The 18,963-nt window shown below is 47.8% G+C and overlaps 1 protein-coding gene across 3 annotated transcripts in view; it reads right to left on the reverse strand.

Moving 5' to 3' along the window:
• Window positions 1-850: 850 nt before the first annotated feature.
• CLUH (clustered mitochondria homolog) overlaps window positions 851-18,963 on the reverse strand; it is a 71,862-nt gene continuing 53,749 nt past the window's right edge. For all 3 annotated transcript variants that reach the window (XM_083587386.1, XM_083587385.1, XM_083587387.1), the window contains exons 12-26: window positions 18,857-18,961; window positions 16,650-16,750; window positions 16,237-16,389; window positions 15,834-15,896; window positions 13,219-13,463; window positions 12,761-12,845; window positions 10,463-10,616; window positions 9,363-9,502; window positions 8,707-8,787; window positions 7,414-7,539; window positions 6,696-6,817; window positions 6,316-6,409; window positions 6,080-6,214; window positions 4,735-4,808; window positions 851-3,306 (exon numbers count right to left, since the gene is read on the reverse strand). In XM_083587386.1, coding sequence (XP_083443512.1) covers window positions 3,156-3,306; window positions 4,735-4,808; window positions 6,080-6,214; window positions 6,316-6,409; window positions 6,696-6,817; window positions 7,414-7,539; window positions 8,707-8,787; window positions 9,363-9,502; window positions 10,463-10,616; window positions 12,761-12,845; window positions 13,219-13,463; window positions 15,834-15,896; window positions 16,237-16,389; window positions 16,650-16,750; window positions 18,857-18,961 — 1,829 coding nt within the window. In that variant the 3' untranslated portion in view covers window positions 851-3,155. The remainder of the gene's footprint in view (window positions 3,307-4,734; window positions 4,809-6,079; window positions 6,215-6,315; window positions 6,410-6,695; window positions 6,818-7,413; window positions 7,540-8,706; window positions 8,788-9,362; window positions 9,503-10,462; window positions 10,617-12,760; window positions 12,846-13,218; window positions 13,464-15,833; window positions 15,897-16,236; window positions 16,390-16,649; window positions 16,751-18,856; window positions 18,962-18,963) is intronic.

The following is an 18,963-nucleotide window of genomic DNA, read 5'->3' on the forward strand; positions in this document are numbered from 1 at the left end:
GGCATTTTGTGGTGCCCTCCCATCTTACAATTGAGACGACTAGGCTCAGAGAGGCGAGCTCAAATCCCGTTGGCTACGAAGCTCACTGGTGACCTTTTAGCCAGTCACCTCCACTTGGGAGTGGAAGAAGCAGACAAAGCACTTCCTTCATGCAGTGCATAGTTAAAAGTATGGAACTTGCTTCTACTGGAGGGCAGTGATGGCCACCAAGCTAGGAAGCTTTGAAATAGGATCAGACAAATTAATGGTGGAGAGGGCCGTACTCTGCCTCCATAGTCAGAGGCAGCAGTGCTGCTGAATACCAGTTGCTGGAAAGTACAGAGGGCATGAGAGCTTTTGTGCTGGATCTCTGTTGCAGGATTCCCACAGGTATTGGTTGGCTACTGTGAGAACAGGATGCTGGACCAAATGGCCCGCTGGCCTGATCCAGCAGGCTTTTCCTATGTTCTTAAGCATGTGTCCCTCCTTGAGGTCATTAAGCTAAGGACTGGTGGGGAGACCTTTTGGGTCTCCCTCTCACTGGTAGTGGCAGCACCCCAGAACATAATGCACACCTCTGGACCCACAAATTATAGAGGTCATGTAGTCTGTAACATAAGGAAATAACGTGGCAGAATAGCTGAGCCACAGCATCTGGCAAGATTCTGACCATACCGCCTTAAAGCCCCTCAGGAGACAGATACCCAAGGCTGTCATTGGCTTCAAGTATAAAATTAAGCCAAAGTGTCCACTGTCTGCGAGAAAAATTGGGCAGATGGTTCTTTTTCTGCTTATGGCACAAATTTATTTGAGGGGAACCATTACTGGGAGATACTACTCAAAACAAAGCACACAAAATCTAAAGTAAAAGTTGCATTGAAATCTGTTCTTTATTCAGACACTTCCAAGGAAATTCTGTATTTTTCTCTCTCGCCCCCCACCTCCACATCTGGACCAAAGAACATTCTCTCCCCCAGGGAAGGGGGCAGGGCTCTTGCTATGTACCTAAATTGCACTCGCGTCAAGGAACAGGCAACCTTCGCTATCTGGGCCCCAGAACCATGCCAAAGTTTCGCTTTATTTTATTTTGCCCACTGTAGCAGCAATTTCCAGCCACGCTACGATGACGTCGCTCACTCACTCCCCTCCCACCCACCTTTCTTTGGTAGCCGTTTTTGGCAGGTTTAATAGGGCCCCAGGGACCGTAAGTTGCCCAACCCCTTGCACTGAGTCTGTAACACAAGTCCCGCCCCCCCATCCTTCCCCAAAATACAATATTTGAGTCACATGGTAGAAACATGACCTCTCACTCTTGTGGTTTTGAGCAGGGGTGGCGGCTGACAAAATGCAATTTAGTACAAAAGGGAGGAGGAGGGAGGTGGTGACCACCAGACTCTGCATTTTGAACTCAACATGATGTATGCGTTTCTTTAGGCAGGGAGGGCAGAGCTAGGAAATCAGCTTTATTGTTCTTACGAACACATTCAACCTGTCGGTAATAGCAGGGACGTACAGTAGTGAGAGCTATTAAGAGTAGCTGAAGAACATATCACCGTTTTCCCCCTTCAGGGGAGAGCAGAATATTGGGCAGAGCATCCATTGCCAGCAATGAATGCCTTCTTGGGAAACTTGTGTTCTAAAGCTGATGAGACTTTGGGACAAAAAGCCTCCACACGAACAAGACCCTCCCCCCCCCAATCATCTTGTTGCATACTATATAGTATTTAATACAAATTTATTATTATTTTCACTGCGAGAAGGAAATTAGGGGGAGAGAAAAGAGCTTCATTTTAGGTTCATGATTCTTGTTTAGTACATTCACAGATAAACCTTTTAAAAACAACAACCCAAACATTGATTCAATTCAGCTCACCAATTGAACCAATTGTTTTCGAGACAGCAGTCTTCAGCTCCTCGAGTACGATTTTGGGGTGCATAACTTGCGAGAGACGACCGAGGCGCTTTTGTTCCATGCCATTCACACAACTCTTTGAGAAGCGGGTGGGGAGAGAGGTAAAGTATAGGCACTAGGGATTTTCCATTGTATAAGTTGAAAAGGGTAAGGGGGGAATTTATACCAGACTTTAGGGATGCTTTGACATGGGAGGAGCCAAGCCTAGTTACTCAGCACTCCCTCCCTGCCCCCAAGCCATCAATTCAGCTTTTACAGTTAACTTGGCATAGGGGGGCAGCTGGATGATCACAGCTGTAGCATCCCATGGCTTGGTTTTCTTCTTTTTAAATACCCCCCTTCCTTTTGGATGCTGTTTCTTATGCTGTGCTCAAGAGGGAGCAAAGCACAAGGAATTTAGGCGGACACAAAAACCACACAACATCTCCTTTCCTGGGCCATGAAACTTGGGAAAAAACAAAACCGCACCCCACATTCCCAACAAATCTGAATAGTTTGAGGGGGGGGAAGACAAGGAAAGAATAAAAAGAGGAACCCTAAAAGGAATCCAATGGCTGTCTCCTAAATTTAGACCAAAAAAAAGTTCTATGCCATCTCCTCAAAACAGTTTCCTCTGCAGTACCAACTCTGCTCAGGCCTTAAAGATAAAACATTGAGATAAAAAATATGGCTGAATTTATATTTAATATATAATATTTATAGTGTCACGATCACTTAAACAGTGCAGCAGCGGGCTGAGCCTCAAAAGTTGGAAGAAAAAGGAGAACTTTTTTTGGGGGGTGGGGGAGAAGAACCACCAGGCCCGGGAGGTGGGGAAAGTTCCTTTTCTGCAAAGTTATAGATGTCCTTTAAAAGTCAACAGAAAAAATGACCTGAGAAATGTTATTATACCTCACTTGGAATTAAATCTCTTATGTACACGGTAAAAATGGATTGAAACGTACACGCACACACGCATGCCCCCTTTCCACCCTCCCCACGGCATCCCTGCATTCTCCCGCCCCAGTTAGACTCTCCGGGCTGTTGCACCGCCCCGTTTCGGGTGCCCAGTGCCCGCCTTGACAGGTAGGGTTCATTTCTCAAAATTTAGTTCTTTGCATTGTGTATTCATTGTACCAGTGCAAATTAAAAAATAAAAACAACAACAACACAAAAACACATTGCCGAGGAGAAGCCGCCCCGAGGAGAGACTGAGCAACTCTCTACATCCCACCCCGGGACAGATTCAAACAGCCAGAGCCTTCTCCCGACGCAGACCCCCAAGCTAGGGAGCCGTGGCTGCAGGCGGGCTTGCTTCGGGCTCGCTCTCTTCCGTGGGTTTTTCTTCCGACTCCAACTCTTCGCTGCCCTTGAGGACCTCCTGAAGTTGCTGGCGCCGCTGCACTTCGGCTTTAAGGTTCTCCAAGTCTTTTTGGCTGCGGAGGGAGAAGGGGGAAAAGCTGGGCAATCATGGGCAGAGCAAATTCAGAGGAATAGCACGCAGAGCGGGGCGCTCAGGGGACGATAGACAAGAGGTAGCTCATCTCCTGAGCTGTTGCCGTGACAGAAAGACCCGACCTGTGCTTATGCATCTCTCCTATCCAAGCTGCGTACAAGCAGGCAAAGACTCTGTCTGTGATTAACCTGCTTCTGCTCCTCCCCCTTCAATCCTCTCCTGGGTCATGGGAGACAGAGGAGGGGGTCAGCAAACTTTTTCAGCAGGGGGCCGGTCCACTGTCCCTCAGACCTTGTGGGCGGCCGGACTATATTTTGCAAAAAATAAAAATGAACGAATTCCTATGCCCCACAAATAACCCAGAGATGCATTTTAAATAAAAGCACACAGTCTACTCATGTAAAAACACTGATTCCCAGACCATTTGCGGGCTGGATTTAGAAGGCAATTGGGCCAGATCCGGCCCCCGGGCCTTAGTTTGCCTACCCATGCCCTTGACTCTCCACCAGCCTGACCTCTCTCTCTCCCCCTTTCTCCTGCCTCTGACTTTCATCTCCTGGCTGTTAAAGGCTCCCCCAATTCACCCACCTCCACTCCTTGGTGTCTAGCCATTCCTTGATAATCTTATACCGAAAGATGATTCCTAGTTTTTTCGAAAGGTAATTTTGGCAATGCAGATTTGGCCCTGGTGCTTTCTGGAGCAGGGGTATGGAACTGCAGGCTAGGAGCCCCCCCCCCCCCGCCTCTCTAAAGACTCCCCTTTGGCCATTCCCCCTTGTTCCAGGTCACACCCCTCACCAGCCTTGCACCTTTTGTCCTGGCTGAAATGTATCCTTGTACTATGATAATGATTCAGAATGGAGGGATGTGTGTGTGCGCTAGCCTACCGTACAATGTTAAAATGTGCATCAGTTGCTCTGCCCATTTTTGGCTCTGGCCCCGCCCACCCCTGCCATGTGTCTGGCAGGGAACCTATCCCTTGGGATGAAATCCTTTTCCCCTCCCCTGCTCTAGAGGAACAGATAAAGGCAGGAGAGACTTTATAACACAACAAAGGAACTCCCGTCACTGTAGAGCAGATGAAGAGTTTGCTATGCACTTTAAAGTTAGGTGGGGGTGAACATTTGGCTCTCCAACTACTGCTCATCTACAGCTCTCCTAATCGCTGGCCGATGCTTGCTGGAGCTGATGGGAGTTGTAGTTCAGCAACCTCTGGAGGGCCAAAGGAAGTGTTGCCAAAGAAGTGACCTGTAATCGCGAACCAACCTACACCTAAGCTTCAAAATTCTCCTGAAGGCCCCCCTGCCCATTGAAAACAATGGAGGCGACATCCAATGCCATTCATACCACCACTCCTGGAGTGGTAGAGAGAAAGACAGTCAGATACACAAAGTTTGGGGTCTCTTACCTTAGTGGAATGAAGAGAATCCCATTGATTATGTTCAGCTGCTCCAGGACGCTGGCCATACTGGGAGCTGTGAACTAAACGAAACAAGAGATTAGCTTATTAACCAACAAAATAAAAGCAACACATGGGGCTAAGAAACCAATGCACAGTTCTAAGCAGCAAACAAAAATGCTGGGCTGCCTAAATGGGACCGTGGATCCTAGAGGCAGCCAACGCTCTTCCCCAGTATAAAGGGAGGTGGTGATTTGGGTAGCAAGCAGAACACAGGGTTTCTGACACAAACAGGACTTGGTGACTGGACGACTGGGAAGGGCTCCCAGCAATGAGGATACGAACACTGGCTCAGGACCGCAATACCTCAGATGACCGGCTCTCTCCCTATGAACCAACCTGGACCCTGCTGTCTTCATCTGAGGCCCTTCTTCATGTGCCTTCTCCATGACAAATGCGGAGGGCAGCAACACAAGAACAGGACTTTTCTGTGGTGGCTCCTCATTTGTAGAATGATCTCTCTAGGGAGGCGCGCCTGGCGCTTCCATTACATATCTTTTGGCACTAGGCAAAAGCATTTCTTTTCTCCTTGGTCTTTAGCTAATTAAATGATCTATGGCCTTTTACACTGGGGGTGTGTGTGTATTATTTTTGGTTTGTTACTATAGTAACAACAATTTTTAAAAAACATGCCTGGAATGGTATCTGGGAGCCAGGTGTACACCACACCTTGGGTTCCAGGTTGGAAGAAAGACAGGAAATAAATGCAAGTAAATAAAATGTATGCACTTCTCCACCCTTCTGAGCCTGATTCCCAAGAAAAGGAACCCTTTAGGTCAGGTTAGGCTTAGAAGGGAGTTGTTTCCTGGCAGTTCAGTTGAGTGGGGAGGGAACAAGTCACCAAAGGATCATTATGCTGACTTCAGTTGCTTCGTATCTGCACTACAATGAATTAAGCCTTGGCTTTATCTGCCATTTTTATCTTGCCTAGAGCCTTCAGTGCTACAAACACACACACACACGATCAACAGTGTGGCTTTGACTCAGACCCAAGTTCAGGTCCCTGTCCAGCGGCGAAGTGGTCAGGCTGATCTTCAACAATCAACTGCTTAACCCCCATCGCTCAAGGATATTGCAAAGACAAACAATTCCAAGCTATCTGAGACAGGAAAACACCATGGCTGAGCTCTTGTGACGACATGGGAGTAAAAATCCCCGAGTAGTGGTGCAGTAGAGTAAACTGAACAGCACTCCTGGACACTGAAGTGTGCTACGCATTGCTGCTTAACTCCTCAGACAAGAGGTACGTCTTATTGCCAAAGCCAATCTGGGCAGCTACCACAGGGCAACTCACTTTCAAGGGCATAATGTTGGCGCTGGATCCGTTCTTGTAGATCTCATTCATTGTGCGTTGCAGGGCCACAGCCTGCTGAGTCAGATATTTCAAGTACTCCGAGCTTTCTTTGGTCTTATCGTGATGCTCACCAAGCTAGCCAAAAACACACACAGATATTTATTAATACTTCTATATACATACATAACGGAAACAGAAGATGTCCAATGTACTAAAGCAAAGCAAGGGACCCTTACCTGGTTTTTGTAGATCGTGTAGCCTTCCTTCTCGTGCTGCAGAGCCGACCGGAACTCAGCTTTGCTCTCGTACACTCGGGCGACCAAGTGGTGACTGCAGAGAGGATGCAAAAAGGGAAGACAGCAGAATGATGTTTCTGCGCATGGTTGAAAAGCGATCGCGCACGTGGTGAGAATTCGGTTACAGAAGCAGGTCTGGCAGACGCCTCCCCACCAACTTAACACTCAACAGTGTTTTTCAGTACTTTCATATAACATTTGATCAATTGCATTTCCGTGGCTGGCAGGTCACGATATACACATTTGCATATAATGCATATATTTTAGCTGCGAAAGCCCCTCCCTCCCTACTGGGCAAACAACAGGATTGGGCATTTCACCTGAGTGCAACTTTCAGAGACTTGGAGCCGTGGTACTTGGAGTTGATGAGCAGCGCGTTCTCCAGAAACCGCAGGGAGAGATCGTACTCCATCACTCCATGGAGGACCAAGCCAATATTGTTCTAGGGGCAGAAGCAATGTTCCAGTGAGGCAGGGCCAGAAGTGGACCTTTAGTGCTAGAGCTGGCCTTCCCACACACAGAAGAAGCCCTAAGGAGCCCGTCCCCCTAATCCACCCCCATGGCACATACAGGACACACAGTGATCAGAGGTGCGGCAGGGGGCGAGAACCCCCCCATTTTTATGCAAAAGAAGAACTTCCGCTTGTCAGAAACGCTGCATAAAAATGAACGATCATCATAATCCTTACAATGCTGTATATACAATATTTTAAATCAAATCTGAAAACAAGGGACACAGGAAGATAGCAGTCTCTCCCGTCCCCCACAATCCGTTGCAGTTACTTTTGATTATTGAGGGAATTTCTAAAAAAGATTTATACAGCACAGAATCAAGTCTGCTGAATCACAGAACTAGAAGCCCACAAGGGCAAAGGAAATTTGGGTTCCAAATTAGAAAAGCAAAAGGCAGAGGTTTTTCAAGACGCTGCATCTCATTGGAAAAAGTCAAGTTCAGCTTTAGGCGTTCCGCCTGCAGAAACCACACAGGCTCTTTAGCTGGGGCTCCAGAGACCCTGGCCGGCCAACAGCTAAACTTACATCCAAGAGTGCCATTTCTGGGTGATCTTCGCCAAACACCAACAGCATGAGGTAGCGTGCGCGGTATAGCAAGTTGAGCGCTGTAGACAGCTGGCTGTTTGCAAAGCAGTACAAAGCAAGGTGCATCTACAAGAGGCATAAGAGAATCTGGTTGCAGATAAACAATTTAGAAATAATAATAATAATAATAATAATAATAATAATAATAATAATAATTTCAACAAGAAACAAAACGGTTAAAAGTCAGAACCACCCCTCCTTGCTGTTCTCCCCGCCCCCCTGGAGAATCTTCCTTCTGTTTCCAAAATTTGCACTGTGATGCCTTTTATTTCCATAGTCCTAATTGGCATCATTCATGGTATTAGCCGCTGGAGGGGATCGGGATGGGAGTTTGGAGAAATACACTTTTTGCGATTTGGGGGTGGGTGGAAGGAATTCAAAGATAACCCAGTGAGGATAGAGTTTTTTCAGTGACTATGGAATACTGCTAGGATGAAGAAGATAAAATTTGTTTGCTGCTGGGGATGAAACAGGCTGCATCCTGAGTAGACAGGACTTTGCGCTGCAATGTTTTGTTGCAGAACCCGGCTGTCTCCACCAAGGGAAGAACACATAACCCAATGTTGCACCTGCACCTTATATTTAAAGAACTCTTATGCCACTTTAAACAGTCAGGGCTTCCCCGCAAATAATCCTGGGAACTGCAGGTTGTTAAGGGTGCCTGGAGCTGTTGGGGCCACCCTGATCCCCATCACAGAGCTACAATTCCCAGAAAGGTTCAACCAACAACTCTCCTTCCTAGGGAGCTCAGAATTGTAGCTCTGTAAGAGGAACAGGAGTCTCCCAGCGACGCTCGGCACCCCTTAATAATCTACAGTTCCCTGGATTCTTTGGGGAAAGCAGTGACTGTTAAAATGCTATAACAATGCTTATTTGGTGCAGATGTGGCCCAACTTCCGGGGGAGAAGAGAAACTCAGAACTCTGACACCAACCCCCAAAAGACTGCCGCTTGTAGGCAACAGATCTCAATGGTAAAAAAGTGGGCTGATTTTCTTTTTTTGGGGGGGGGGAGACTTCAAATGCAAATGATAAAGGGAATTGGAATGTTCCGATTTCAAGATCTCCCCGCATTGAGAAATCACAAAAGCTAGCACCTCAGGGAAAAGGGTTCTGCCTTCTCCTTGATGTGCTAGTTTTCTGTGGGCAGGGGGGTGTTTCCATGACGCTTCCTCCTTGCCTCCTCAGCTGCCTGCTGCAGAATCCTTCAACCCTCCCCGCTGTCTGCTACTTACATATTCCTGAATTGTGTTGGGGTGCTCTATCCCAAGGACTCTCTCGCTCATGAGCACTGCTTTCTGCTGGTTACTTAAGGCCTGGAACGAAAGGAAGAAGACAGAGTTGAAAAGCCAGGAAAACACAAAACCTTCTCCGCCTCTCACAAAAAACCCCAGGAGATTTTCGGGTTTGGGCTTCGTAAAACCAGTTGCTCTTTCTTGCTTTCTCAGAACGCTTAAACGATAGTTCCCAGGATTCTTTGGGAAGGAATGTCAGCCTATAGCCCAATGGTGTCATCCAACAAAGATAATTGGTGGGGGAGATTCAGGAGAGAAAAAGGAAGTACTTCTTCACACCATGCGGAACTCATTGCCACAAGATGTGGGCGAGTTCCCTCCACCAATTTGTCTAAAACCCACCAAGGGCTAAAAGTCATTATACTTCTACGGTTAGCCCTCAGGGTTTCAGAGGCAGGTGTCTTCTCAACACCAGTGGCTGGGGAGTCAGCAGGAGACTCCTGTTGGTTCTCCTGCCCTGGTTGTGGGCTTCCCAGAGGCACCCGATTGGCCACTGTGGGAAACAGGAGGCCAGACTAAAAGGTCCAACCCAGCAGGCCTCCTGCCTATGTAATGCAGAAGATTTGGGAGCAGCGAGAGGCCAGGGCTGCCCGTACCTCTGAGTAGTCTCCCATGATGTAGTTCAGGCGAGACAAGAGACGAAGGCAGGCGCAGATTTCCATGTGCATGGCGCCATACACGTTGTTGAACAGGTTTAAGGCCTCGCTGATCAGCTCGCAGCCCTCCTTCAAGAAACCTGAAATGCACAAAGAAAAGGCACGCTTGAGATTGCAAGTGATGCTTAACTATAAGCAGTTGTTGGCATCCGTCTGTCTTGAGAGGTGAAGTCAAAACTGCTACATTAGCAGCACCAAAGTGCAAGCCTGGGCAGTGCATATGGAGGCCCAAATGACAAGACCCTCCTCTCAGCCTCACAGATGTGGTCCAAAGGAAAGCAGAGCAATACGTTTGGCACCAGCTTGGCTGCAGGAGCTGCTGAAAGTAGGCGTTCAAGGCATTATCCAACCATCTTAGAGATTCACTCCAGAATTGTGAAGGGTTTACCCCTTAGCCTTTTCTTCTGGATGTGGAGGATGTAAGCAGTGGAGGCTGGTTTTATCAGTGCAAATGGGGCACTGGCCCCACCGCCTCTCAATCTGCCCCCACCCTGCTGCTTACAACCAGTCGGGGAAGGGAGACGTCTCCTTTGTCTCCATATTGCCCACTTGTAGAACTCAGCAGGGAGGAGGAAGAGGACAACGTTGCTGGACAGCTCAGTTGGTAGAGCACGAAACACTTCATCTCAGGGCCGTGGGTTCAAGCCCCACATCGGGCAAGTGATTTCTGCATAGTAAGGAGTTGGACTAGAAGACTGTTGCAGCCCCTTCAGTGTCTGCAATGCTACGAATTACGTGGCTGTGTCTGCTGCTGGAACTGGCGCCACCTAGTGTTGGGCTCCCTGCATTCTGCCCTACCCTACCCCAATGACTGTGCCGTACATACGTGTTGTAAAGTAAGTGCCTCTCTCCCTGCCACATGCCTTGCACAGAGATCTGGGTAAACTTTCGTTTTTAATTTTTTTATTTTTAAACTTCTCAGGGAGTCAGGATCCGGCTTATAAGAGCCCCTGGGCTGCCAAGGTTAAACCCCACCCCCAGGACCTATCCACCTTGGTTCGAAACCAAATTCACAGCCAGTAGTACATTGCAAGTGATACCTTGCTGCACTTTTGCCTGGCCGCTTTGGAAGAAATGGAAGGCGTCCGAGGCTTTGGGGTTGACGTGCTTCACAACCGGGAAGATGTTGAGGATGTCCTCTTCTGTGAACGTTGGCTTGTGGCGGTTATCAAAATTGTATTCTTTCAGAAGGATCTGAAACACAAACACACACAAATGCTTCCATACCTTTCCTAAGAGAAAAGGAAAAGCCTGTTGTTAAGTACCACTCTATGTTGCCTCGGTCCAACCCTAATTGGGAGTCCTGCGTACGCGTTCTGGACGCCACAGTTTAAGGCGGCTATCGACAAGCAGTGTTCCTAATGAGGACTGATCCTGTTGCTTGCTTCCATAAAAATTTTTTTGAAGCTTTTCTACAATGCAATAAAAAGCAAACTAATCTAACTAAACTTTCCAGAGATGGAAAGAAGATAAAAGTCCCTACCAGAGAAGAATGGAAGATTAAGTTGATGGATTATGCCGAAAAGGGAAAAATGACCGGAAGAATCAGAAATCAGGAAGACCAAAATTTTAGTAAGGCATGGGGAATTCTTTACAATTTATCTTTTAAAACCATTGTAAACTGCTAAAATCGTTAGTAGTACTGGAGTAACACTTGCAGTTTAATAGTGAATTTTGGACATAATGGAGAGGTAAAAGATTTGGATTATTATAAAAGATGCAGCAGGAAATGGTTAACAGTAGGACCCACAAAGGGGAGGAGGGAAGTCCAGGAGATTCTTTAGAATCTTGTTTTTATGTTGTATGCTGGATATGTGCAGTGCTTTTTTTCCTTTTAAAAACATGTTTAGGGGTACTCTCATTTTGACTCAAGAAAATCACCATTTTATGGTTCAAATTGGGAAAAATAAATACAGTAAATGGACAAAAGTACAAAGATTCACAAAATGTTTAGGGGTATGCGTACCCCCAGAAAAAAGCACTATATAATATTATCTAAGCAAAAACAAAAGAGAAAAGAAATGCAAAGTCCTCTCTCAAAAATAGATTTTAATACCCTCCAATGATAATAGGGACATTTTCATCTGAGGAACTATGCAGCGTATGCTGCCCCTTCGGCACCTGTGTTTCTGCTGCCACCCCCACCCAGGATTTCTCACCCCCCCAAAAAAAACTGACCCTCATTGACTGCTCTTTGAGTTTTGAGCTGCTCTGCAGCTGTGGGGTGGCAATGGCTCCTTGACCATAGCAAAGGAGGAGGCCTGGGTCTGCACGTAATAGTGAGCCATGGTTAATGGTGACCAAACGAGGCTTGTAAACAGAAAACCTAGTCAACTATGTCATTTTAACCGTGATTTATAAACCATAGTTAAGCTGCAGGGGCTGGGTTCACGAGACCAGCTACAGTTAGCTAAAACCATGGTTTGTAAACCATGCCTCAGAGCAGATGTGGGGGAACGTTCTGGCCCTCCAGTTGTTGCTGACCTACAACTCCCAACATCCCTGGCCACTGGCCATCCTTGCTGCGGAGGAGGAGTTGGAGTTCAGCCAACATCTGAAGGGCCAAAGGTTCCCCACGAGTTACAGATGAACCAGGCATCGTGGGCAACTCAACTGGGAGCCATCCTCTTAGTCACAGTCTTAAACTAAGAGTGTAGGTGGAGATTGCAGAATTAATTGGATTAGGCGCTACCAGGTGGTGTGTGGGTTTCAGGCTGCACCTACAACTGCTGAAGCACAGCAGCAAAATAATGGTTAAAATCCAGCAGTTACTGTACTTTTCTCCTGCCTCAAGCGAAAGTTCCTTCTTAGGGAGATTACTGAAGGGGATGCATGACAGTTTCTATCAGCAAAGCTAGAAATTAATCTCAGGTGGCACTGCATAACCTAGTGGCTGGCAGGAACGCAATGCGTTCCTCCTGTTCGCTAGAAGAGCTCAGTAACTAAGAATGAGTGATTCCTCCCTCTTCCCTCCCAGTTCCTTTTCCTTTTGTGCTGTCGCCCTTAAGATTTCGAGAGCTTAAGGCCTGTGGCTGTTTTACCGCTGATATTTGCAAACTTGCTTTGGGAGCCTTTTCCAGCTAAAGCGGTGTTTCTCAAACTTGGGTCCTCCGCTGTTGTTGCAACTACAACTCCCATCATCTCTGACCACTGGTCCTGAGAGTTAGGGATGATGGGAGTTGTAGTCCAACAACAGCAGAAGACCCAAGTTTGAGAAACTGAGCTAAAGAGTGGGGGGGAAATGCCTTTTAAAAATAAAGTCTTTATGTTCTTCCAAGTTGTGTTCGGAGGGTTAAATGAGGGAGAAGAACTTGGAGGTTGTGTACATTGTTCCCCACCTGGATTCCAGTTTTGAGGGAGATCTCACGTAGCAGGGTGACCTTCTGTAGACTGTATACTTCCACTGCTTGGTCAACACTCTCACTGCAAAAAAAGGAGAAGGGGGAGTCAAAAGGAAGCAACACACCAGAGGGAGCCACATTTTCAAACTAGGACTTCACAGGGGAGACATTCCCAGATTTACCTGGGCATGTCGGGGATTGAACCTGGGACCTTTCCACACATAACACAGGTGCTTTAACCCTGAGCTACAACCCTACCCCCTAAGCTCTGCACTGCCCAAGTCACATCCTGCTGCCAGTCAAAGTGGAGAGCACAGGGCAAGCTAGAGATATAATCTGATGGGCTCTGGAGTCCAATATTGTGTGGAAGACAGTGGATCCCTCGCCATGGACCGATAGCAATCCTTACACACAACAGCTGTGAGTTTCCTAGGTTTTCTTTTTAAAAGACGTACCATTCCAAGCCGAAGTCAAAATAACTCTTGGCTTCCGAACAAATGTTCTTCCACAATTCTTGAGGGCTCATGGTGGCCCAGGCAGTGTTGTCAGCGGCCCCCAAATTCCGATTTTTCCTCCTCTTGTTCTTTTTCTTGGAGACCAGCTCATCGGCCGGGAGATGGGCCACGGGGTTTGGAAAGGAGCTGAGGAAGCAGTTGAGGAAATGGCTGATGGCAGCTGATAAGCCCGACAGCTCCACTCCCTGTGGGAGGGAAAGAGGAGACCGTTAGCGCGCTACATGTTAGTGAAGTCGAATAATGCAAACGGAGTCCGGGGAGAAAAGTCCTTACTGAGCAAACCCAACGCAAGCAGTGTGTGATTTGAGGAGAAGGGAACAGAGAGCTTCCGTTTTCCTTACTTCAGGCCTTCTACATAGCAGGGAGACATTCAGCCAAACATACAGAGGAAAACTCCCTCAGGACTACCCAGCTAGTCATCTGTTCATTTAAAGATGTGTAAACTGCACTTTCATAAAAAACATCGCACGGTGGTATGTCAACTAAAAACACAGTATCACAATAAAAAAACTTAAACCACATAAGAAAGAGCTGGTTGGCAAAGAATCTCAGGTTTGAAAGGACTGCAAAAATAACATGTTTTTTATGAGATGTCTTAAAACGAGCAGGGACGGCTCCTGCCCAACTTCTATTGGCAAGGAGTTCCACAGAGCTGGACCTACCATGCTAAAGTCTCATCCCCTGGTGAAGGCCAGACGAACCTCAGGGATAAGTGGGACCAGCAAAAGTGCCCCCTCAGAAGGCCTTGGCAATTGAGGAGGAGGAGGAATCAAGCAGTCCTGAAGGTACTTTCCATCTCTGAGGGCCTTCTGGCAGTTCCCTCACTGCAAGAAGTGAAGTTACACGGAACCAGGTGCAGGGCCTTCTCGGTAGTGGCACCCTCCCATCAGATGTCAAGGAGACATATATACCATGTTGAGAAGACATCTGAAGGCAGCCCTGTATTAGGAAGTTTTTAATGTCTGATGTTTTACAGTGAAACCTCGGTTGCCGCACGTAATTCGTTCTGGAAGCTCGTTTGGCTTCCGAAATGTTCGACGACCGAGGCGTGGCTTCTGATTGGCTGCAAGAGCCTCCTGCACTCAAGCAGAAGCTGCGTCGGAGGTTTGGCTTCTGAAAAACGTTAAAAAACCAGAGCATTTACATTCAGTTCGGGAGCCGAAATGTTCTACAACGGAGGCGTTCGGGAGCCAAGGTTTGACTATTATTTTTTAATAAATGCTGGAAGCCTCCCAGAGTGGCTGGGGCAACCCAGTCAGATGGGCACGATACAAATAATAAAATTACTATTATTAATTCCTACTACTACTACTTTGTGTCCAGGTCATTTGGGGCTTTGTGAATTAACAGAAGGAGCTTGAACCTGGGATGGCAGTACAGTGGTACCTTGGGTTAAGTACTTAATTCGTTCCGGAGGTCTGTTCTTAACCTGAAGCACCACTTTAGCTAATGGGGCCTCCTGCTGCTGCCGCGTCACCGGAGCACGATTTCTGTTCTCATCCTGAAGCAAAGTTCTTAACCTGAAGCACTATTTCTGGGTTGTTGTTGTTTAGTCGTGTCCGACTCTTCGTGATCCCCATGGACCAGAGCACGCCAGGCCATTTCTGGGTTAGCGGAGTCTGTAACCTGAAGCGTATGTAACCTGAAGCGTATGTAACCTGAAGCGTATGTAACCAGAGGTACCACTGTAAATCAATAACGAAACCTTCGAGAATGATTAGTTGCATCTTCTGCACCAGATTTGCCCAAAAAGTGAATGAAATGAAACAAAGACTGAACTGGATTTTTGGGGGGGCAGGGAGCTAATATGCTGTGGGCGTCCCTCCCCAGCCGAGGCATCCAGAATTCCAGAAGCCCCATGTGGGATTCCACACACACACACACACACACACACACACACACACACACACAACTGCGGAAGGCGGCTGGGAGACCCAACCAGCATTGCAAAGCATTTTGGAGGAGTCATTGCCCTGGAAACAAACCCGAGCAGATTGCTGCATGCGCTGAAAAAGCGTTTTTTTGGGGGGGGGATAGAGAAAGAGGAACCCTTTGCAAGCCGCCCCCTGCCCCCCCGGGATCCGGGAACACCAGGCTTTCATTAACTGTGCCGCAGGTTTGACACAAGTTCACACAAACACTTGCCATCTCCCATCCTTGTTAAAAACCTTTCCTGCTGAGCGCGGAAGACAAAAACACAAGCTCAGCCATGAAGGAATAGTTTTGGAATCACTCTCTCTCTCACACACACACCACACCACACACAGACAAGTTGCCACTGGTTCTCCCTCAACCACACAGGCCTGCACTTATTTTAGGCCTTAATGAGATTGTGCTTCCGGTTGCTAGGCAACCTGTGCAAGAAGCCTAAGGAGGAAATGGCTTCTCTCTTGATCTAGGAAGACCGGGACTGGGCGGGGGGGGGGGGGGGGGCAGAGAGAGAGAGAGAGAGAGAGAGAGAGAGAGAGAGAGAGAGAGAGAGAGAGACAGGCAACCCTTGCGCAGGAGAGGGCATGTAAGGGAAGGTGTTCGGGGTTGCATAATCCGATTTGTACCTGAAGGTATGTCTTGAAGATGTGCTTGGCTGACCGGGTGATCAGTTCTGTGATTCCAATTTTCTGTTCCAAGGAAACAAATTGGGGGGACAAAACAACAAACAGGTCAAGCAGGAGACAAGAAACACATTGAACCTCCGACCTTCTGATCGGCAAGCCCAAGAGGCTCAGTGGTTTAGACCACAGCGCCATAGCATGTACCCAGAAAATCCCAGACGTATGGCAGCCCTAATATATGCGGGCTTTTTTTTTTTTTTTTTAAGCTGAGGTTCATGAAAGACAAATTATCCGAGCTGGATCTCTGCCAGGGCAAATAATCCTCAAGAAACAACAACATCATTTATTTATTTTTAAGTGGCAATTAGAAGTTGGGGGAAAAAGCAAAGAAACTTTTGAGGCTTACATAGATGTGATCTAGCTGAGCCCGGCCAGGGGTCTTGGTGATGAATTCCACCACTCTGCCCAGGTAGCGCATGTTGATGCCTCGCTGGTGCATGGCTTCGGCCAAGGTGGCGCCGTCCATCGGGAGCATGGTGTGGTCAAGGCAGTCTTTCACCTGCCAAGGAAGAAGAAAACACACACACACAGCAGAACTTAGCAAGCCTGGCTTTTCTGCATGCAGAAGGTTCAATCCACAATGACATCTCCAGACAGAAATGGGAAAGTCTTCTGGCCTTAACCTCCGTGTGGACAATACTGAGCTAGATGGACTGAGGGTCTAGGGTTCAGTATAAGGCCGTTTCCTATGCCGTTCTTATGTAAAGACTGCTCCCCACCCTCTTCTCTCCCCCTTCCTCTGGGCGCAAATTCACTCACCAAGCCTGGAATTTGATAGGACACCAGAAAAGCAGCCGCATCCTTTAGCAACCGCTTCTGATCCTGAATCTGCTCTTTGCTGGACTCTGGAAAGCGGACCCCTATGAAAACAGGAAAGGAAGATCAGCCAGCTGGGAAGAGGGCCATACACACACACACACACATACATATATATATGCATGTGTATGTACACACACACACTACCTGTGTGTAATTTAAATTAAGTTTAAATTTAAAAATACTAAAAAGAGGGTGGGTGTCTGGGGAGAAAAAAAAGGTTTTGGCAATCCCACCCACCACTGGCTAGATGGGAGTTTGGCTTTTGTGTGCTATCCCTGGAATGCAACTGCTGTGTTAAGCTGAGAGTTGCCTTTATGGCATATATTTCTGTTAGCAAGATTTCTGCCCAACCCTGCTGGGGGGGGGGGGGAATACACACTTCTCAGAACTGGCCAAAGCTGCCTCCCCTTCAATGTTACCCTGGGGAGGGATGGTTAGCTAGGAGCTTTCCTGCAGCAGGTCAGAGAGTGGCCTGCATTCACACATTGCACTAAACCATAGATTAGAATGCACGATATGGAAATCATGGGGCTCACAGCAGGCCCCCCCCATTTGCCCAGGAGTAAGATAGGACCAGAGACACAGGTGGCGCTGTGGGTTAAACCACAGAGCCTAGGACTTGCTGATCAGAAGGTCAGTGGTTCGAATCCCCGCGACGGGGTGAGCTCCCGTTGCTCGGTCCCTGCTCCTGCCAACCTAGCAGTTTGAAAGCACGTCAAAGTGCAAGTAGATAAATAGGTACCGCTTCGGCAGGAAGGTAAGCGGTGTTTCCATGCGCTGCTCTGGTTCGCCAGAAGCGGCTTAGTCATGCTGGCCACATGACCCGGAAGCTGTACGCCGGCTCCCTCGGCCAGTAAAGCGAGATGAGCTCCGCAACCCCAGAGTCGTCCACGACTGGACCTAATGGTCGGGGGTCCCTTTACCTTTAAGATAGGACTAGTATGGTGTAGTGGTTAGAGGACTGATGTAGGACCTGGGAGACCAGGCCATGAAGCTCAGTAGGAGACCTTGGGCCAGTCACTCACTCTCAGCCTAAGCTACTTCACCGTTAGGATAAAAATGAGGGGGAGGGGAGGGGAGGGGAGGGGAGGGGAGGGGAGGGGAGGGGGAAGTATGCAGGCCACTTTGAGCTCCTCGGAGGAATGGAATGGAATGAATGAATGAATACAAACCCTCCACTTTCGCTCCAGGTCAGAACCCGTCAATTCAACCAGACAGATTGCTTAACATGGTTTCAAGCAATTACAGAATTTTAGAGTTGGAAAGGACCCTAAGGATCATCTAAGTCAGTGGTGGCCAAACTTGGCCCTCCAGTTGTTTTTGGACTACAACTCCCATCATCCCTAGCTAACAGGATCAGTGGGTCAGGGATGATGGGAAGTGTAGTCCCAAAACAGGTGGAGACCCAAGTTTGGAAAACCCTGACTAGTCCAACCCCCTGCAAGGCAGGAATATGCAGCCGCCCCATAGGGAGATCAAACCTGCAATCTTGGCGTTACCAGCACCACGCTCTAACAAACTGAGCTATCCACCCACGTCAGTTTGTAAGCCACCTTCTCTTGGTTTAACAATGGTCAAAGTAATGGGCTGTACTTCAATATTAGTCCCACTTAGAACAGATCCACTGAAAATAATGGACATGACTAACTTGCGGTCCATTTATTTCAAGGGACCGACCTACTCTGAATATAAACTTAGCTTGCTACAACCCAATGTTAACCAGTTTGGACAAAAATGGGCTCAGCTATCTATGGTTTGTGCCGGCAGAAGTAGATGCTTCTGAGCTTCTCCTAGCAATTGCACAGGAAGCGTGTGTTGGCCCCAAGTCTTGCTGCGGATCCTATAATTGTGATTTATTTCCTCCAAGGAGCTCAAGAGGGTGTACGTGGTTCTTCTCCTGTTTCTCAGACACTGTTTCTTGCAGCTTAGGAGCTGCTTTGATCATCGCTGACAAGAAAAGCAGGATCAAGATGCATTGGGGAAAAATACAGAACTGGAGATGCTGGGTGGATTAAAAGCTGGGAGCTTCTGTGTGCAGAGCAACTCTTAAGTGCCCGAAAGAAAACACGCAAACTCAAAAGGGTCAAACACTTGGAAGGGGTTACGTGCTGCAAAGGACTCCAAGCACACCTGAAGCGCCTTCTTACCTGGCGAAAAAATATCTGGGTTGAACCGGATATCGAAGGACGTGTTGCTGATGGAACCGACAGCTTTGCAAGCATTCTGGATCACTTCCCGGCTTTTGGGGTCCACT

This window comes from Podarcis filfolensis (assembly GCF_964270895.1).
Source record: "Podarcis filfolensis genome assembly, chromosome: 15".
NCBI classification, from domain to species: Eukaryota; Metazoa; Chordata; class Lepidosauria; order Squamata; family Lacertidae; genus Podarcis; species Podarcis filfolensis.